Raw genomic sequence first — 22,486 nt, 5'->3', positions numbered from 1 at the left:
GCTCATTCTAAGGTAATGGAAACATGTTTCTTATTTTCAGGTGATTATACACTAATTGATATTGTAATAATAATAATAATAATAATGATAATAACAATAATAATATAAACTTTATATAGCACAAAGAAAGCAGGAAAACAATCACATCCAAACTCACAGTCAATAAGCAAAATAACACATAAAACAGTTATAAGTAATGATAAAAAAGAATGGATAAAGTAAGACATTAGAGTAACAGATAAAATAAATTTTAAAAAACAGATAAAACAATAAAAAGCCCTATGGTAGAAGTAAGTTTTGAGAGAAGATTTAAAATAATACAGTGAATTTTCTAGTTCCTCTGGTAAACTATTCCAAAGGGTTGGCACCCTGACAGCAAAAGCCCTGTCAGCCTTAGTCTTCAGCCTTGACCAGGGAATAGCTAGCAGAGCCTTATCAGAGGATCTCAAGCTATATGCTGGTGAGTAATGATTTAGAAGCTCTGCCAAGTAGCTCGGTGCCATACCGTTCAAGGCCTTAAAGGTCAAAAGTAAAATTCAGATTAAATCAATTCTAACATGGACCGACAGCCGGTGAAAGGAAGCTAAAATAGGGGAGATATGATCATTTGATTAAAAGTCTGTAAAAAGGCTGCATTTTGGACACCCTGAAGCCATACAATCATGTTTTGGCCAAGGCATGTTAACACATGTTATTGTCTGGATGACAATAATCCAGACGAGAAGTGATAAAAGCATAAATCACTCTTAAAAGATCATTAAAAGAAATAAAAGATCTAATTCTAGAGATATTTCTCAAATGGAAAAAGCACAACTGAGTTAGACTTTTAACATGGGACTCGAAAATGAGGTTGTGATCTAAAATAACTCCAAGGTTTTTAACAGTGGGTACCACATGCTGAGCTAGAGAGCCAAGAGCAGGCAGAACTTGGCCATGAGTGTGCTCAGGGCCTATAATAAGGATTTCCGTTTTGGAAGAATTAAGCTGAAAAAAATCTTCTGCCATCCAATCCTTAACCACAGCAAGGCAATTATGCAGGGAACATAACTTAGCAGATTCAGAGAGTTTGCAGGACAAGTACAGCTGAGTAAAAAATTAAAATATACTTATGAATATTATATTCAACTTCTGCCAAGTCCGTTCTGCTAGATGGCTCTAAATTCTACATACTGCACCTTTAAAGCTTGACAAATGAATGCAGTACATATTGCGACCGCCAGAGGGCGTAGTTCTACAACTGCGAAACCTCCAAGAGTTTTATTTTCTTAAATTTGACCGGAAACGCCTTACCATTGCGTCACACTTCACGGTTATTATTATTCGCCTCTGTGCCATGACTGTACCCCCGAGTTGCGGTTTCAAACTCCATAATGCGGCGTTACATTCGTGCACTAATGCTGTGCACGGTGTTCGCCGTGTTTTCGGGCTTGTATGTTTACAGTAAGCTATTTGACTCGGACGGAAACGGGGGAAACGGAGCGAAGAGGATTTTCATCCCCCCGAGAGCCCCCGGAGCCAGGCGAGGGGCCGCGGACAAAACTGGGCCCCAAAGCCCACACTGGTACAATAGGTAGGTCTGGGGTTTTCACGTCTTTTCCCGCTTTTAAATGTCGAAACAGGTAACATAATTGCATTTCATACGGTAGGCATGGGCACACATGTGGGTTTCTCATCCTCGTGTGGTGTGTAGGAATGTGACGCTGGCTGGCTCTGTGCAGGCAAAATATATAGCTATAACTGGATGCCTTTTTTCCTAGGATGGTGAAGGCATAACCCGCCCCACTCTGCCTCTGATTGGATACTATTAGTTGTTGCATTCGTTGGTTGGGTTGGTTAGCTTAAGGCATGAGGACTGGGATTGGTTAGAGTTAGGGTAAGAATATGGGTAAGCCAATCAGAGGCAGAGTAGGGCGGGTCACGACTTTACCATCCTGGGAAAAAAAATCCTCAAGTGCTGCTTGCAAGTTCAGAGATTTATTAATGAGTATGTCTGCTTCACCAAGGTTACACTACAGTTGTCATAGGAAAACATGCCTTTTCCTACAGCCCAAATCAGTCATACAATTTGTCATTTTAAAAATCGATTAAAAACCATGAAGGTATATTTGAAGTCCATATATCATCATGATTCCACAAATATAGTCAAAACTTCAACATATGATGCAGTTGCAAACCCAGATCTGTTTTCCACACCTGACACCTGTGTGCACCTTCCTCTAGTGAGTTGAGATCCATAGGGGATATTACTGCATAATGATCAGGTCATAGTGACTTTATTGCACTTTTTTGAATTTCTCCAATGACATTTTTGTAGTTCTATCTCATAAGTTGTGATTTATATCAGAAGGACAAAAGACACGGTGGTGTTGTAGCCAAACACTAATCCCAGTACAGTAATTTAAAACAAAAGGAAATGTTGAATTGAATCTTCTCTGGCTCATGCAACCATGGTCTTGAGTCAATGAATCCGACTCAGAAAATGCATAGTTAGAGGTAAAAACATAATGAAAACTTGAACGTCTGGAAGGTTGAATTGATATCAGCCACACTAGGACTAATGTTCTTAAATTTGGTCTCTTCACTTATTATAAAATAATCTGTCTGACTCTCTGTCCTTTCACTCAGGTACATCATGCGTCAGCGAGGTCAGGTCGAGGCAGGTGGTGGCAGCATCCAGAGCAGACCTGAACCTCCCATGCACTTGGCTGTGGTGGCCTGTGGTGAGAGGCTGGAGGAGACCCTCACCATGATCAAATCCGCTGTGCTTCTCAGCATCAAAAGCCTCTGCCTGCACATCTTCGCTGAAGATCAGCTACATGCCAGCTTCATGGAAGCTGTGAGTAGGAAATATTTGAAACCGACTATTAAACTGCAAAACTGTAAGTCTCTACTACCAGCAAACTAATGTTATTTGTGTTTCAGTTGGAGTCCTGGCCTGGTTTTGTTCGCTCCAGGTTCAATTACACAGTGTACTCCATCAGCTTCCCCAGTGAGAACGCAGCCGAGTGGAAAAAACTCTTCAAACCCTGCGCTTCTCAGAGGCTCTTCTTACCTGTGAGTTTCTTATAGATAGAAAACTCAGCAGAAATAAGTCTTCACAATGACATTCTCAATCATGTAATATAGGCTTTTTTTGAAAGAAACAGCTACATTTTAAATTTAGATGCATCACATTTTATTATCCTGGCCGATATTACCTTTGCAAGGTCAGCGAACATCACAATGCACCCTTTCGAGAGCATTCACATAGTTACATATTTTCCATTAAGTGACAAATGTCCTTTTGTGTTTGTGCCATCTCTGCAGCTGATCCTAAAGCATGTTGACTCGATAGTGTACGTGGACTCAGACATCCTCTTCCTGCAGCCTGTAGACCAGCTGTGGGCGTTTCTGTCCCAGTTTAACTCCTCACAGTTGGCGGCCATGGCCCCGGAGCACGAGGAGCCCCGCATCGCCTGGTACACCCGCTTCGCCCGTCACCCCTTCTACGGCAGGACGGGCATCAACTCAGGGGTCATGATCATGAACATGACAAGGATGAGGAATATGTTCTTTAAGGTACTCATGACTGATGAAGACACATTTATGTAGTGGCATTTAAGTGTACTACCCTTATTGGCCACAGGGTGTCCCCCTTCTGCTGCAGTTGTTTTGCAGGTTTGTGAAGGGATTCAGTTTGATCCTGTTGCAATGCAAAGCTCCCAATGCTTAACCACTTACATCCTGACACTTATGTGTCAGGACACTTATGTGTCAGGATGTAAGTGTGACTTATGTATAAATGTGTGTGTGCTGACAGAATGACATGACGTTGGTGGGGCTCCGTTGGGAGGAGCTGCTGATGCCTCTACTTCAAAAATACAAACTCAACATAACCTGGGGAGACCAGGACCTTCTTAATATAATCTTCCACCATAACCCTGGTAAGTGCATATATAGCATTTATATGTCCATATGTGCATAGAGATCGATAATGCTTTTCAGCCCCCATAGATATATTGAAGTTGGATTCATTGTCATTGACAGGTCCAAATTTGCTAGTTTATCACACCTGTAAAAGTGCACAGGATACCCCACTTTGTGGCATTCATTTGTCAACTAAATTGTATGTCTTTGTGCATCGCCATCCCCAGAGAGCTTGCTGGAGTTTCCGTGCCAGTGGAATTATCGTCCAGACCATTGTATCTACGGCAGCAACTGTGCCTCAGCTGAGGAAGATGGCATCTACATACTGCATGGAAACAGAGGGGTTTACCACGACCACAAACAACCTGCCTTCAGAGCCGTCTATGAGGCCATACGAAAGGTGAGCATGCCTCAGTGTGTTTTAGTGCTTGAGTGGTTCCTCCATATTTAGGTTTTATGATATGCATTACAGGACTCTTGTTATTTTTGTGCCCACATCTTTGGGATTTTTGCACATTGTTCAGATCTGAGTTTAAAATTAGCTGTCCACCAGAACAGTGATTGAAAAGGAACAAGTGCACCCCATTAAATGTCTCTCGGGTATAATCAAGGTTAAAAAAGGCATGCTGAGCCTTTTGAAAGTGTTGCAGGTGTAATTTAGAGGAACATCTGATGGGTGGAGGCCTTTTATAACCCTTAGTGACACACCTCTGCCGTTTCTTTACCATCCAAGATGAGATCTTGGATTGGTGCTGACCCTAAAGGCCTCAGAGCTGCCTTCGGATGATAAGAAATTTGCTCTCTGCTCACCACGAGGTAGGGCATAGAGCATAGTGCGGCTTTTCTTCCATCACTCTCTACCTCCCCTGCTTGCATGTGTCACTTCTGGCTAAGTCACATACAGCTGTGTTCTCATTTGTTGGGCCTTGGAAGGTCAGTGGCAACGGCGGTCAAAGTTGAAATAATCTGAACCTTGAGCACAGTGCTTGGTGGCAGTTTCGAGTGGTGCGCCACACGAAGGGTAGCACTTCAGCCTAGTTGGGCACACCGCTCTCCTCGTGGGAAAACAACGGCACAACCAGCGCAGAGCAGTTTTACTGCTGATCACGTGTGGGCACCTTAAGTGTCAGTGACACCTGATTGTCTGCACTGGAAGACACAAATCTCCACCATTGGCAGAAGATTGGAGGGAAAGCTAATTCCCCCCGTGAGGATGTTTATGGGCTGTTTAGCGGCAGTGTAATGATATTGACGACAGGAGTGGCATTTACTTAATGAAGACATCAACATTGGGAGTCTCATTGCTTTCCTATTAACAAAGCATTGAACATAGATCAAGGCATTGGCTGATCCATACCTTATCCATGGCCTGCAGTTAAGACTACAGCATTATAGGGCAAGATCAATTACAGCAGTAGACACATATGTACCTGCACTGTATGCACTGGCACACTAACCCTAACCCCACCCAAGGGCCCATAGCATTCATGAACACACACCATGCATGTACACTGCTTTTCCAATAGTTTATGTATAGTAGGTATTGATGCTTTTATAGATATGTGATTAAGTCTGGTTTGCCTGGAGGATGGAGGAGTATAGATTTGTCGTCCGTGTGTTTAATCTCACTGGACAGACCATATCATCCATTTCTTTGTTGTTCCTCTGCAGCAGCGCCTCAGGATATCAGTTTACTGTGTGGAGTGAATAACCAAGGACAGTAACACATTGGGAACTTGGTAAAAGTGTGATGGTCCAAAAAAGTGGCACAGGAAAGAGGATTTAAATACAGACTCACACAGAAAACATAGAGGTAACATTAAAACAGTCTTTACGGGTACTTTTTTTACTCCATGTTGAAATATATCCTAGTTATTCGGACATTTTAAAAGTCTCAAGAAGTAATTCAACTTTAGAGTGTTTATAGTAATTCATGACTTAACCCACATGTGGGGGACAGACACAGTAGTAATGACCCAATGTGCAATCCTGCCCTATTTTCCCATCTACTGTCTAATTGGGTAAAAAAGTTCAACTCCTCTTCATCTAATATGCAAGTTTGCAAAGGCAGAACACTTCAACTTTCACAGAAGCCATTTAGAAACTAAACAGACAGGCAAGCAAGTCTATAAGTGTCCGACAGGGAGGCATGTTCAAAGCTTGGGTTACGTAGGGAATCTAGCAAAAGAGTGAATGCTGGTTGGAGAGCACATATATACTGGAGCTGATGACTAATGGGGAGCAGGTGTGTAGTCAGGTGACTGCTAAGGTGATATGTTGAGGGAAACACACTTGAAGAAAACTGGTGGACAGGTGAGAAAATGACAGGAGATGGTAGTTATGCAGGAGAAGTGCAGCGAGGGGATGATTAACTTGATGATGAATGAAACCATTGCAAAAAGTAGCATTTCCTCTTTCCTCAGCTTTCTTATTCACAGTTTGATATGTGTCACTCATGTATGTAAACACATGTCTATATGTAGTCTCTGCAAAAAACATAAACATCTATGACAGAGGGGACAAAACGAACAAACCCGACCTGCTTGGCTGCTTACCAAATTCACATAATGCTCATCCACTGAAAATAGTTAAAATGTCATACTCGTCACTGAAAAACCAATACACACCACAGTGAGACAAAGGCTAATAAACATGTCCATTTATTTTCATTTTTGGTTAATCCTTTAAATTTATTCTGATTAATTAATTAAATTGTGAAAAAGGGCCAAGGATTACTTAACTGTGACAGCCCTGCATTATGTTTATTATGTTTATGTCAAAATAAGCTATTAATTGTAACTTTAAAATTAAAATTTCACTCTTAATAAACTGGTGACTAATGTAAATCAGTGGCTCTGCTCTTCACCCGCACACAAAGAAATGAGAATACAAACAGCATTGCTCCTGTCTGTCTGTTCGTATGTGTGCGTCTCAAACAGACCGCAGCGGTCTGTCCGTCATTAAGAATCTCCTCCCTCCCTCTGCTGCAAAAGCTGAGCCCAGGAAGCTGTAGTTAAATTTTACAGCCGATGGTACACTTAGAGTTGGAGTCCGCGCATCAACAGTGCCCCATCAGCCACACAAAATCAATACACAAACTGTAAATGCAACTTTATGACCGGCGGGTGTGTATGTGTGTGCGTGTAAGTATGTGCTCATAAAAACGCCATTCTCTTTGTTACCCAATATCAGGAACCCAACCAGAAGCAAATGAGCCGGCATAAAAATGGTAATTCCCCTTTGATTTCCTCGGAGCATTGTAAAGGCTCCTTCATTATTGGGAAGACATGAAATTTCTTCTGTAATCCTCGGTTATCACCGGACGGTAAGCCTATAGCATAAAAGTGACTTCAACAGTGCTGACTGCTTTATGTTTTGCCCTGCTGACCAATCAGATTAGATTTGGAGTCCCATCTGAGTTCAGCATGCCTTGCGGATTTAGTCTTTAATTTATCCAGTTGAGAGATATCTTCCACGCCCAAATGCTGCCCAAAGCACTACTTTGCTGTTTTGACAGTAGTTTGGGATTTCTACTGCTCGGTTTAAGCTCTGCAACCTTTAGGCTACCACCACCCACATTTCCAGCTTTCCGAAAACATGAAGGGGTAGAAAAATATAAGTCAACTTGCCTGGCGAAGTGAGACTAGTTGGACACACAAAAGAACATGAATTAAATATTCTGATACTCTGCACTGTTGAAGCACATTTCAAAAGTTCTTCATTATCAGTGGATGACTACACTCAGGAGAGAACTTCTTGGTCTCTTCGTGAAGGGTTAGGGTCCATATAAATTAGTGGTGGGCAGCCAGTCTCCAGGCCAGTTCCAGTGTCCTCTCTAAACCCTAAACCCTCACAGACATCACCCATGACATCATCATTCAGGAGGGTGTGAATGCTCCAAGCACTGCCTGAGGAATTGGACTGCACTTCCACTGAAATCACATTTCCGGGTCAGAGAAATAAGAAATAAAAAAATGTAGGATTTTCAAAATGGATATTCTGTGCTTTGGAATCAATATTTTACGCTACATTAAATCTAACCTATGACTCGTTTTGTCATTCCAGTATTCATTTGGCGCGGACCCACTGAATTCTTTGTTGACTCCTCTTGAGGACGAACTGTTGAAGACGACACATACTTACTGTGGTAAATCCCACGCGCCCTTCACCAAGAAGCTGGCACACAGCCTGGCAAACATCAACAGGAAGGCCCCAAGCGGACGGTGACAAAAATGAATGACAATGATGGAATAGAGGCCCAAAAACAGACTCTTTTTAGCCTCAGTTTTACAAGATTCGTTGCCAAGACAAGGAACGGTGCTAATTGTGGCTGGCCATATGTACTTGCTGTCCTTGATCAAGAAATTTAATGCCTAACATCTAATCTTGAAACCCTGCTTGAACAGCAGGACATTTTTTTTCGACTGAAACACAACCACTATAGCTTAGTAAACAGTTTGTTATCTGACAAACTGATTTAAGACTAACTGCTCACTTCTTGTAAATTGCTCTGGATAAGAGCGTGATCTAAATGAAGCGTAGGCCAGTTGGCCTTGGAGCATAGTACTAAACTTAGCAAACACAAAAATGTTTGCTACAGGTGTACACGCAGGCTTTTAAATGATTTGGCTCAATTCTGTCACAGAGTTTGAATATTTTTATAGTTAACTGAGAACTGGGGAGTTGTTTTTTAAACCAACAGTTTCTCTTCTGTGTCGTTGTATTCTGGTGCCTTTGGTTATTGACTAAAGGAGATCATTCCTTGTGCTGCAAAAGATCTGTAAAAGTTTGGAAGAGGAGCTCTTGACTTTCCATATTGGAGAATTTATTGAACCATGTGAAAAACTTTTATTATTAAAAGAGACAAAACCATATCAGAACTGGACAATGGGCTTTTTCTGCAGGGCCCGTTTTCTTAGATATATGCACTGGACCACTTTTACAACCTTCAGAAACCACTTGATTAGCAACAAGATGGTCATGCATGTAAAAATAAGGTACTGTATTGTGAATTTTCAAGAGACTGTATAAATGATTTCTGCAATTCTTCATGTTATTTCTATAGTAGTAGTGGATAAGCTTATAAAACCTCTGTTAGAGTACTGGTACACAGGTTATATAATTCATATTTTGACTAAACAGGATGATTCACATACTGCACTGTTCACATATGTACTGTAGGTGCCATCCCTGCTGAGAAAATATTGTTTTTATGTCCTATGTTGGTCTACATTTTTGTGATATCAGGTTCTAAGTAAACTTTTTTACATTTTCATCTGTCGGTTTGAGCCTGAATGTTTATGATCATAATTAGATATTAACTACTACTTTTTTTTTTAAAGGATGTGTTGTGTCAATCAAGACACACAAGTATGCTTAAAATCCTGTTTAGTTAGTTTTGATACACAGTCTATCAGCATACACTCGTGCAGAAAAATGCTGTTGAACATGAGAATAAGCTACAAATTCCTCTCCTGATACCAAAGTGTTGTTTTTTTTTTGTTTTTTTTTTACTGTAACTGGTTTTTGCACCTTTGAATGTATTTTGGACGCTAAGGGTTGAAATTAAAATGTTATCATTATCAGTTTCATGTATTGTATGGTTGTATTGTTAGAATATCCTTTGTTACATTTCCATGTTTACTGGTTTATATGTCTGTGTCTTTTTTTATATTAAAGATCATTTCAGTTTTGTAAGATTGTGTTATTTTTAACCACCAGAGGGTAGCGTTTTTTCATATGTCCACTAGTGCTGGGTGAAGAAAATATCTTTTTAGCTTTATTCTCAAAAGGTTTGTTATATTTATACGAGTGTATTTTAAAGAAGGAAAATGTTATTTTATTATAAAAGATAAAATATGATAAGATAAAACTCTCAGATATTCTACAAATAAGCCATTTCTGAGGTTTTAATCAAAATACCACTTTATTTTTACATTGTTTGCTGTCACATGGGTTTGGATCAGCCAAATATAAACATCTCACATTTGATTTTTCTATCTTAACCAGTATAAGGCACCTTTTTTTTCCAACTTGAAGATTGATGCTATGTTTCTATCGCCTCCTTGGATAGATCAATGGACTTGCCAATAATGTATGACTAGCCCACCCGAGGTGCTACACCATTTCTGCCTCAGCTCTAGGTGCTCATAAAGTGTAAGTGATGGACCAATAACACAGCAGTATACAGCTGCTTGTCTGTGACATCGTATGGCATTGACTATAGGGAATGAGTTTATGCTTATTCCCATTAGGTGGGGGATACAACCATCCGTTTATGGCTCCTGAGGTAGTTTGATTCATTGCACCAGAAATATCCTTCATTCATCACTATATATCCATATGAGAGCTTATCAATTACCTTTATTGACCTGTGTGCTTAAATGCAACATGTAACAGGCCAGGTCCCCAGGGAGAGTGAGACAATGGCTTGAATTGAGCACCATGTTGAAAAATTCAATATCGTCCATCCTTCCAAGGTTTCATTTTCCTGAAACTACATGTTTTATATCATAATAAATAACTCTGATTTTTATTTCTTTTGTGCCACCACGGCTGGAAGAGAAACTATTTAAAATAAATACGTGACCTCCAGCATTTAGAGCGAGTTCGAGTGGGTAGAGTGGAAGATGAGGGGAAAAATGGGGACATCACCGAATAATTAAATGTATGTGTGTGTGTGTGTGTCTGTGTGTGTGTCTGTGTTTGTGAGGGTCAAAAAAGGGAGACATAAAAATTCCAGGAAAGGTTGGAGATTTTTCCTCATTGTCACAGGGCATAATGTTGAAGAGTTCATAGTGGGAGGACAGAGAAAGGGCTGATGGAGTGTGTTAGCAATGGAAAGAACAAGGCTGTCGTAGCCAATATAGCAATTAGGGCATTTTGTTGCTTCGGTGCTCTATCTTTTGGATCTTGCTCTCCTGAAAACAGTTAGACCTCACAATGATATCATCATGAGAAAACAGAAAAATATTCATGGTGGAAGCTCATATAGATGTGCTTTATATTGTAGCTGTAAATATATAGTGGGATGATTATGAGCTGTATTCATTGATTACAAAGGGTGAACAACCTTAACCATGAGGGATATATGCCACAAAACACCTATTTAGCTAGAGAGGGCTTTAAATATAATATGGAGGAACTCATTTTCTCTTTCACAGAAGGACAAGGATTTTAGATAAACTGAAAGCACAAGAACCTAAAGAGGTGGATAAGTGAAGCTTGATAAATCCTTTTTTAGATCACAGGTCAAGGGGAAACTTGCTGCATCCATCAACACGAGCTACATTGATGCTATGCCTCTAAATGCAGTGAGATAACAAAACGAGCATCTACAGCTATGCTATACTGTGCTAAGCTGTACTGAGGTCCAGCGGCACTTTGACCTAAATGCTACCATGGTCACAATGACAATGCTTATATTTGGATGTTTGGAGGGCATGTTGGATTGCTAACATTTGCTAATTACAACTAAACACAGAGTGCAGTTGAGGCTAATTGGGAATGTCATTAGTTTTGATGCATGATGGACTAACAAACCATCCCTCCAGCCATTTTGTTGCAACATCTGCTCGTAGGATTAAATAGATTCACAACTAATAATTCACTACTTTCACAGTGTATAAGGCATACACTATAAAAAGTTTATGAGTTGTAACTAACGTTAATTAAATTCTTGAATTGATTTTGGTTGTTGAATTGTCCATTGTCCAGAACTTCCTGTATGACCAATTTTAACCCCTATCGACAGACATGAATGTCAATTGTTGGACGTTTCCCCAAAACCCTGGAATATATTCAATGCCTAATCACAACATTTTTTAAAATCTTGCCTCTACAATATCTGCACATGACAACTATGCTATGGTTAGGGAAACACACAACACACATGGTTATGGCAAACTATGGTTAAGATATGTTAGTGCTGGGCAACTAAAACACTTGGTTAAAATTAGAAAAGATTGCGGTCATAATTCATAAAAAGGTGAATGTGAGTTTTAGGGTCAGATATGTGCTACATGCCCATCCATCAACCCGACCTCCACACACAAATTTTCCACCTCACTACGTAAAACGCACACTACTTCCTGCATTGGCACTGGACATAAATCATGAGGGGTGTAATCACCCGATGTAGGCGTAAAAAACCTTGATCTACTTTTTCTTTAGGTCTATGATTTGCAGCCAGTACCAAGACATAACACCAACCAAAAGAGATTTTTCATAATCCAGAAATCTAAATGTTCCTTACTGAAGCGTATTACTGATCAAAACATTAATAAATTATTTATTAACCAAATATAAAGCATGTCGGATTAGAAAGTGGTACAGATAGTACCAGTCAAAAGTTTGGACACACTTTCTCATTCAAATGAATGGTAAGCTGTGTCCAAACTTTTGATTGGTTCTGTACATCTATGGGCTCTGTGAGCTTTGGCTGTGCTTGTATATATTTGTCATTTATAGTGAGTGTATGCTTTGATCATAAGTTCCTCCTCTTCAAATGACTTGCCTATATAAAAAGACAAGACAGCATCTGTCTGATTATGACAGCTTGAGTCTTAACACACATACAGTACTGTATATGGATGCATAATGCACAGGTGTTCAAACATGCATACACACAGTCATTCTCATACTTTATACAACTTCTTCTCCGCACATTTGAGCATGTATGTCATATCGTACTTCTAGATTGCACAGTAGGGGGTCATTTACATGTTGTAATAGGGTCTACATATCACTGCTGTAGGAGATAAGAGAGACAGAGAGAAGCATGAAGGCCTGAGTGTTCCTCACAAACAGAATGTCATATTCAGAGCTTCTTATTTACATGAGTGCGACTACAGGGTACGTTTGATGCCCAGTGAGATGGAATATGACATCTTTGCTCACACTGACACAGAATTCGCTTCAGTGATCCACTCGTTACGTCATATAAAAAGAGAGAAAGAGAGAGAGTGATGGGTATTTCAACAGATCGGTTTATTTACTTCACAGCTTATTTTCTGTGTGTGTTTGTCAGACCCGACACTGCAGATGCCACAAAGCCAAGCCAAAGGATGTCTGTCCAGCTCTCTGCAAAATCCTGCTGCTTTCAAGGGAGCCAGCATTCAGGAATCTCCCACCATTATCAGGCCGTCTGCCAAATACGGTCCATGTCCTTGTTTTTGTCTGCATGTTCCTTCCTTCTTTACCCCCTTTTCATCTTCTGTCCTGCCTGCTTTTTTACATTCCTAAATTCCTATCTTCACACTTTATTGCTACAAGAATCCACCTTTGAAATCCACCTCAGTGTCTGACCCAGTTTCTCATACCTGATGTGCATTTCTTTTTTTTTTTTCCCCGCACCCATCAGAGGGCATGGAAACTTTCAAAGACAAACCACACTGCGAATACAAAAATACCCAATGCGCTCATCAAACATGCTCATATTTTTTCTGCTGCTCGAGAAACAGCATCTGAATGATTTCAAAGAGGGATTTTGTTGCAGAAGTTCTCACCTCCACACATTTCAAGAGCGCCCAATGTGAGGCTGTGCCTGCTTAGAAATGCTAGCCTTGGGGATATGAGCTCCTTACCTTTGTACTAGACCGCAGGCGCACATGAGAGCCAAAACAAGGCTGCTACAGTAAGGCAAATGTATCCAAGGACAATAACGAGACGCTATTGTCTTCATAAGCATGACAGATTATTGAGTTGCTGCTTGCCAGGTTGCAACAAAATGGGATGTTCAGTGGGGTTTTGAAGTGCTTTGAGTATCTGGATTTGCTATTATAAAAACTAGCATCAGTGTTAAAAGAGCAAAGCTAGATGATTCTCCACAGAGTTTTAGTCACTCCTGTTTTAAGACTTTCTTTAAATGTGCGCTTTACGCTGATGCGATATAAGGTAACATGCTATAGAATAGAAAAATATATAATGGGAATACAATCAGATGCACATGTGCACAGCATGCATTCACACAGGAAATGCATACAATACACACGCATCACACACAGACCCCATCTGCTCTCCCCTGTCTATAGATCCCACATAAAACTTGAAGCCAAAGCAGAAGGGCACTGAGATAGAGGGGCTGACATCAGAAATGAAAGTGACCCTGCCGCTTTTATATCCCAGTGTACCCTGACCCTCCTCCTCTTTTTCCCTGCTGCATCCTCATCGTACAACAATAGATTTCCCATTACCGCTCCCTCCTTCACTCCATCCCTCAATCACAGCTCGACAATATTTACCCCCAGCGTGATCTGCTTCTGTGTCTGGTCATATGAGCATTTTGTGCATGGTTGCAAAAATATTGTCATAGAAACACGGATGTGTACGATGTACGATTACGGGTACAGTATTTGGGTATGTGTACAGTCATATGTGTGTGTGGTGTGAAGTGTATAGCTTCATTGTGTTCCAAAAGCCCAGAGCTTATCTTTCCCTTTCTCCTCTTTTTACCCCACTCTCCACTGTCCCTCACTCACACACACACACCAACACACTCTCTCTTTCCCCTGTGAGCTTTTCAATTAGGTAATTACAGTGGCAGTGAATAGAGCTCTATTGTAGAAGCACCTGTCCCCCCATAGACAGCAATTACCTGCCAGGCTGGAGGGGAGTTGCAGGCTATTGTCTGTGTGCATATAAATGTGTGTGTGTGTGTGTGTGTGTGTGTGTGTGTGTGTATGTGAGAATCCGTGGCTGTGTCTGTATGTCTCAGCTCAGCCCGTGCATGTACTGTACAGTATGTGCATCTAAGCTGGTGTGTTTGTGCGCACACCCTTTGCAGCATGAAAGAGTCCATTGTGTGTGCGTGTATGTGTGTGTTCAAGACGAGGTTGCACTTAATTAATCATATTCAGTGACAGTAATGGAGGAAGTTTTAGAAAGTCTAGTTTTTTATTGAGCTCATGTTTACCGGTATAATTTCAACCTATTTTTCATTGTGAATATGTGCATTGTACATGTTAAATGCCTGTGCTACATTCAGGGTATGTAAGCGACGTGCCGTGGGAGTGGAGCAGCAGGATTTTGCCTGGAGGTTGGAGCAGCTAAGATACCGCTGCCTCCTATGAGCATGACACGTTCACCACATTGTTAAACACTTTGTTAACATTTTAAGGGCTGCTATGAAGCAAACCATAGTGGGTTTTTTCTTAGCATGAGAAGAGAGTAAGTGGAGAGAGGCAAAGAGAAGATTTGGAGTGATTACAGAATGCTTTGAGGAAATAGCTTCCACTTATATACACTTATATACCAGGCCGCAAGGGCTATGCTCAATAGAAATGTTAAAAGTCCCGGAAAGATTGAAAAGGGGAGAATAGTTAAATTTATTTGTTTTTTAAATCTGACGCATGTCACTGTGTGGTGCTGTATTTGTTCTGTTGCTATAGCTAGCTATTCGCATTGTGGTGATTAGTTGTGTCAGTGATTGCTTCCAGCTAGAGCTGCAACAATTAGTCGATTTATTTATTAGTTGCCAACTATTGAAATAATCACTATTACTATTCTGATAATCAATTAATTGTTTGGAGTCATTTTTTAAGAAAACAATGAAATTCTTTGATTCCAGCTTCTCAAATGTATAGAAAGAACAGATTTTCTGGTTTATTTAGTCTTCTGGTAAACTGAAAATCTTTGGGTTGTGGACTGTTGGTTGGGACAAAAGAAGACATTTGAGGACGTCGCTTTGGGAAACAATGACAGAGATTTTTCACTATCTTCTGTTTAAGTAATCGCAAAAATAATTGACAGATTAATCAATAATGAAAATAACCGTTGCTTGTAGCCCTACTTCCAGCCTGTGATTGGCCCAGTCACCATTAATCTGGCCAGTTGTTAAGTTTACTAGTTTGTTCCATTCAGCAACTGCTGTCCCTAAAACTCATATCTTCCTTTCATACTGCTATTACTGTTTGCTTTATGCTCAACTCCTTCCTGGATTAATTTTGTTATTCGTTGGTTCATTACCAATTCTCAGATCATATTTAGAGCTGGTATGCACTGTTCATTTGATATAAAGCTGGATTTTTTTGACTACATCATAACTAGTGCATGTAACTATTTTATAAAACCAAAAAATAAAAAAAATAAAACCATCATCCATCGCTTTTTTTAAAATTTAAAGGTAATGTGAAAGCCTGCTGTCTCCCTTTGCATTAATTGTGTAGTGTGATGCTACTAGTTGCGTTCTTGATGTCATTGCTTGAGACATACAAGTCTGGTGTTAAATGTGTCACTTTCAATGTGTTGGCTTTGTTTCAAAAATACATTGGATGAGTGTAGTGGAGGCTTACATGAACATTTTCAACATTATACCTTCAGTAATTATAATAAGTGGAAGTAAAATGTGGAAGATGCTTTGCAATTAGTCACCAGTTACCTTCTGCAAATACCATGAAGTGTAAGGATTATGTTTTAAATGTTTTGATAATCCATGATACTTACATGTATAACAGTCAAGTACAAAGTTAAGATGTACCAGGAAAGAACAAAGGTTTTTGAGTTTATTTTGTGCTCTTTTACATGATACAGTAACTGTGCTCACTTGTAAGACTGAATCTAGTAATTAATGATAATGCACTCTTTACTCAACATATTAAATAAAAGCTCACTTTCTGTCTTAAATAAAAAACAGTACAGCAAATTGCACCATTAAATACTTGTTGTCCATTCAGGCAGCAGATATGTATTTGTCCAAATTACACCCTGGTGGGTCTTGTGGTGGTGTCTTGGCAGCTCCCTTGTGTGTTAATTTACGCCTGTGTCCATTTTATAGTGAGCACCTATTGATCTGCTTGGACACACATGTAAGGCTCTAAAGCTCTGTTAAGACAAGGCAAAATGTTTGCTACGAATTGATGGCAGCCTAACATATGTGCATGTGTGTGTGTGTGTGTGCGCGCGTCCAGTGTTTCACACTGTATAATTCTCAAATCTCTAAAGGTGGCAAAACACGTCAGTAACGCCCTATCACATCTGTTCCCATGACGATAAGGATCTACTCCGTTAATTAAAGCCCTCTACATCTTGGTTATGCTATGTGACGGACAGGTTAAAGTGTGAACATTTCCATTAGGCATACTGCACATGCACTAACGCACCGACAAACACTCACATAAACACAAATACCATAATTTAGTAATGTGATGTACTAAGTGGAAGACTATAAATGCTCCATTGTCTCTCAATCTGTTTACAGCTCTGTTATTTCCCCAGGTAAAATCAGTGACGCATGAAGATGATTTGTCGTCACATACGTTCTATCACTGACTGCTTTGTGGCTCCCAAATGATGTCAATGAGGAAAATGCATAGCGACTAATGGTTAGGCATCTTGGCGGGGCTCCAAGTCACCGTAATCAAATGCATTCAGAGTTTATCAGCCGTGTTTATCGGGCTTAGCGTTCTTGATGTTCCGGGTGGAGGATGTGAGACAGGACATGAGGCTGATGGTTGTGATCAATCACTGATAGCATCACACGGGACTAACGAGGTCTCCTAACGACGGAACATGGAAATAGGATATAATTGGGAAAACTTGTGATTATCTACCTCCAAAGATGGATTCATACTGTCTGGGGAGACTTGGGAAGGAGGAAGTGAGGAGAGGAAGAAGTGAAATAAAAAGGTCAATAGCAATAGCAGGCAGCAAAGTGGATAGAAAGATTTATTGGTGACAGGATATTCACTGGTTTGACTTTGACTTGTCCATCAAAAGTCATGTATCCTGAATCCTAGAGAGACAACTGAGGGTCTACCTGCTGTCTGTTATAAGATAGAACATATTGATCCCAAAGGATTTCTTGTGTCTACAGAGCCATAGTCAGGATTTTAGAAATACTGAGGTCATGGGTCCAAAAACCAGTCAGTTTATCACTTCAGTCTGAACTAAAATATCACAACTGTTGAATGGATTGCCATGAGATTGTGTACAGCCATTAATGGTCCCCAGAGGATGAAGCTGACTGAATTTGGTTGTCCCCTGACTTTTCCTGTAACACAATCATGAGGTTGACATTTTTGTTTTTTAGGGAAATGTCTCAACAGCTATCAGATGATTTGCCATCAAATTTGGTACAAACATTCATGGTGCCCAGAGGATGAATCCTAATGATTTTGGTGGTCCTCTGACTTTTCCTGTTGTGCCACCAGATAGTCAAAGTTTTCACTCATCCAGTGAAATGTCTCACAAAATCTAAAACATGGCTTAGCTCACAGTTTATACAGACATTCATGGTTCTCAGAGGATGAATTCTACAGACTATGGTGTTCCCGTTACTTTTTCTCTTGCACTTTCCTCATTCCTTTTTGAATGAAATGTCTCAACAACTTTTGATTGGATTGCCATGAACTTTGCAGCAGACAGTTATGTGCCAAAATTTCAATTTGTTTAATACGTTTATGACCAAATACCTGCAAAACGAATGACTTTCCCATCATTTGCAGCTATGCGTTACCATGCTGACACACTAAACTAAGATGGTGAACATAGTAAACATCATACCTGATAAAAATCATGAATGGACGGAATGTTCAAAATGTATGCATTTTCACACTGTTTCTTACATTTTCAACTGTTATCTACTCATTCATGCTTTCAGCTACAAACGTCATTCAAACTTTGTAATGTTCCACATCTTGCATACATTGAAGGTATTATTCAACTTTTGAATCCCATTAAAACTTTTTAAAATATTCAACTTTGTTTGAATCTTAGTTATAATGGAAGTCAATCAGAAAAACATTCAAGCACATTCATTTTCAACCTCTTCCAAATCATTCATACACTCACGTAGAAACTTCATTCAAGCTTTAAACAATTCACAACACTTGGGACTTTCTCACATTAATTCAACATTTTCATATCATTCATACTTTTTACACAATGGCAGTTCAAGTTTCATAAAGTTTATAGCCCTTCTCAGATCTTCATATTTGTGTGTATTGGGTGGAATGTTCAGATCCAGAGTATGTGCTATAGGTCCAGGCCTTCAAATTTTATCAAAAATCTTCAACACATTATCATTGTACTCCCACAGCTTCCACTTCACAAGCACAATTTATACATCAAAATGTAGACAAATTTGTCCTCTCTCATCCAATTTTCTTCCATCGAAATAGGACTCAGGGTTTTTGAATAAATTGTCTAAACGGGTAGAGAGTGCTGTCTAAAAGTCTCTATTGCCCATGTTATCTGAAGCATCTCTGAAGCTACTTGTCAAAAACAGAGATGATGGTGATATACTGTATAATTTATCACAGCTCCTTTATTTCAAATCATACAGACACATAAACACACACACACACACACACACACACACACACACACACACACACACACACACACACACAGTGTCATTTGTATGTGTTAACAGGGATGGTTTTTCAAAAATAAAAGTGCTTATAATTCAACTCTTGTCAGGGTTTAGACCTCAGCTGATGTTTTATCTTTATTCCAACAAACACAATTAGAGTAAACCTCAACTTCATCTCAGTGCACTGAAACTCATTTAAGTCCTTGCTCTAAAACTCCCATTTGAACTTCTTTCATTACTTACTCTATATTTTGCATGCTTCATCCCTTTCCCACTTTTCCAACTTCTTCACACTTCTTCAGCTGCCTTTTCATGCATTTTCAACTCTTATCTACTGATTCATACTCCATTCAAACCTTAAAATGTTCCACATCTTTCATACATTAGGAGTTTTATTCAACTTTTAAATCCTATCCATACGTTTTGAAAATATTGATTGAGATTCCCTAATTTGACCCACCCATTTCCCACTTTTTCCAACTCATTCATACCCCTTCAGCTGCTTCTTTATCCAAATTAAAGCCAGCAGTCCAATTTAGAGTCAGTCTTTCAAAAGCCAGCATTCACATTGCAATTTCTTCAGAAATTGCATTTTCTAGTTCCTTTCAAACTTTACTATGAATTACCTATTTACTCAGGAAAGCGTTCAAGGAAATACTATTATGGTTTTTAATCTATCCCTCTTGAGATGAAAAAAGTCTCTTTTTCCGAGTCATGGAACCAGCGGCAGTGAGGCAGGCAGAACCAGCCTGTGGATCCTCCTGCTGAGGTGAACATATTAAGGGCACTTCAGCTGCTCAGACAGGCCTCACTTTGATCTGGGAATACAGAGTTCCCAGCACTGACAGCTTATGTAAGCAGCAGAACCCAGCCTGTCGCTCACATCACCGCCACTTTGGGTGAAAGAAACGGCTCACGCTATCGAGTATGCAGACGTGGAAACAACACTGTGAGAATGGGTAACAAAGCAAAAGAATAAGATACTGACACATTTTTGGGTTTTTGAGAGCGGAACATCTCAATTGAAGAAGATTGGTGAAGAGGTCTCGGACATCTCAAACATAACACCACAGTCACGCTGCAGTCAAGGTCATTCACAGAGCGATGACTTCTAAATCTGTACGTGCTGCTGCTGTGATGGTGAAATGGAAGTGAAATAAATGTCCTGAATACTCTAGCTGTCCAATGAAATGATTCCACTTTCGAAGGACTCATTCATTAAGAGGTTAATGACTCGAAATCTGAAATTAATTTAACGTCCAATGAAACATTCCCTGTAAGTGTGTATGAGAAGGGTTGGACTGCACTCAGCCATCAGCCTAATGTTCTTAAAAGTCAAGATGAATGGACCCCTCCCTTCTTCGTGATCTCCATTTCTATCATACATGGGCTGTTGCTTTTTTCATGGCCAGATTCAATTCATGGTTTAATTAACATTTTGGAACCAAACAGACAGTCATGTCTTCAATAGCACAGCTGGCCTGAGATGTATTTATGGATGTGGTAAAGTAAGAATAAAAAAGCTCAGAGATTTTGACTTAGAGATGATTATATTATTTGACTGAGCCATATATGAAGCCACACTTGACAGCTAGTGGAAGACTACCTTTATTGTCACTGCACTGGTAACTAAAAAAATCCTTCCATTCCTTCTTTCACAGGGGAGCAATAAAACCAGATGGCAACTAAAATGATCCATGTACACAGTACAATGACAGTTTCTAATCATAATTTACTCTGAGCTCATCACAGCGATGTTGTGTTTGCAAAGTGGTTAATTCCTTTTTGATTCAGTGCCATCATAAAAAGACACACTCTTTGTGGAAGTGAGCACTATTTCAGTTGTCAGTGCGGCTACTGGCTTACTGTCAGCGTTATATTGGCTAATGGTAATTAAAGCTTTAAATTTTGATCATTGGTGATTGAAGCACTCAATATTGGTAACAGTGATTAAGCTATCACTGCAGGGCAAGGTCATTTCCGCTTTCCTAGTGCAGACTGCCTTTCATTTGTTTATGTGTTTTCAGTATCTAATGGCAACTAGTTCACATGTATTAAATATACTGAATGTACAAATATGAGGGACATTTTTGAGCCATTTTCTTTAACCGCCTATCAGTTGTTACTGCTGCATATTTAATAAGAGGAATGTAAGTCCAAATATGGAACAGGAAATTTGCTGAATGTCATCCCTGTGCAATCTGTCCTGCTTCTCTTCACCTCCGTGATCCAATAGAGGTGAAATGCCAAGAATGTAATATCAAAATATGACAGTAATCAAGAAAGGTACACTGGCTTTTATCTGGATTTGCCTCATTAGTGCACATCATAAAAAGAACGTGTTTTCTTTTTCAACCATATGAAGAACAGTGCTTCAGGTATATCGCTTTGGCAAGAAAAGCCTTTCTCATTTTAAAACATAACATAACATAACCACAGATATAAGTATTTTATTTGAGCTTCAAAGTTCGTTCTTCACAGCAGACAAAATAATCTCACCGCACTGTCAGTTTAGTAGCTGTTCTAGCACTTTCATTCACATCACATGATCTTCATCAGCAAGTGGTTTTTGCCAAGTTGTCATGGAAATACAGATGTTCATATTTCCATTTAGAGCGCTTTTACACACAACAGAAAGCTGAGCTTTAGTCAATGATTGTTTCTGTTTGTTGTGCATGTAATTGTGATGCAGTTGCTCCAGTCTGTGCTTTGGAAAGCCTACAATATGTTGCCAGTACAAAACATACTTCAGTACAACTCATCCTTGTGTCTCATCTCATCATGTACAGCCTTATATTGTTGTATACACTACAGAAATGTTGACAAAGGACTACTGGCAGGATATACAATGAATTAAAATTTCAGGATTAAGATGGAATTATACAAAGTGTGCAATCATGTCAGTCCTCACAAATAACTGCAAAAATGTTTTTCTCAAGGATTTCTTACTTTGTTCTTCCATTTTTTTTTTAAGTGTTTATTCATGTTTCCCAGCTGTGTCTTCAATGCCATTTCATGCTGCATTGTGTGACAATAGTCAAATATCTCACTCAAAATTGAGCAATTATGCTGCAAATATGCACACAGGCAGGATTTCCACAGTGATCTTACTACATGCTCACCACTGTATTGTGTGGCACTCAGACACATGATGCGAGCTTACTGAAGACAAGAGACAGATATAGATTGTTTAGATTTACAGCTCTGCAGAGGAATAATTACATCTTCTAATTGTGCCAAGTCTGAGCTCTCAAGGGAACAACACTGCTC

At 39.6% G+C, this 22,486-nt stretch overlaps 1 protein-coding gene across 1 annotated transcript; it reads left to right on the top strand.

Moving 5' to 3' along the window:
• The first annotated feature begins 1,283 nt into the window (after window positions 1-1,283).
• On the top strand, window positions 1,284-9,568 carry gxylt1b (glucoside xylosyltransferase 1b). Its single transcript, XM_042404059.1, has 7 exons — window positions 1,284-1,570; window positions 2,626-2,836; window positions 2,923-3,054; window positions 3,307-3,558; window positions 3,800-3,923; window positions 4,134-4,306; window positions 7,972-9,568. Exons 1-7 carry the CDS (start codon window positions 1,371-1,373, stop codon window positions 8,131-8,133), a joined length of 1,254 nt encoding a protein of 417 aa, XP_042259993.1. The 5' UTR covers window positions 1,284-1,370; the 3' UTR covers window positions 8,134-9,568.
• Window positions 9,569-22,486: the final 12,918 nt, after the last annotated feature.

This window comes from Thunnus maccoyii, chromosome 23, assembly GCF_910596095.1.
Source record: "Thunnus maccoyii chromosome 23, fThuMac1.1, whole genome shotgun sequence".
In the NCBI taxonomy this organism is placed as follows: Eukaryota; Metazoa; Chordata; class Actinopteri; order Scombriformes; family Scombridae; genus Thunnus; species Thunnus maccoyii.
The sequence above is the reverse complement of the archived record's forward strand: the minus strand, read 5'-3'. Positions and strand labels throughout refer to the sequence as shown.

Coding starts and splice junctions, on each gene's coding strand:
- gxylt1b (XM_042404059.1), top strand. CDS start 1,371: ATGCGGCGTTACATTCGTGCACTAATGCTGTGCACGGTGTTCGCCGTG. Junction 1,571..2,625: donor AGCCCACACTGGTACAATAG/GTAGGTCTGGGG, acceptor CCTTTCACTCAG/GTACATCATGCGTCAGCGAG. Junction 2,837..2,922: donor ATGCCAGCTTCATGGAAGCT/GTGAGTAGGAAA, acceptor TTTGTGTTTCAG/TTGGAGTCCTGGCCTGGTTT.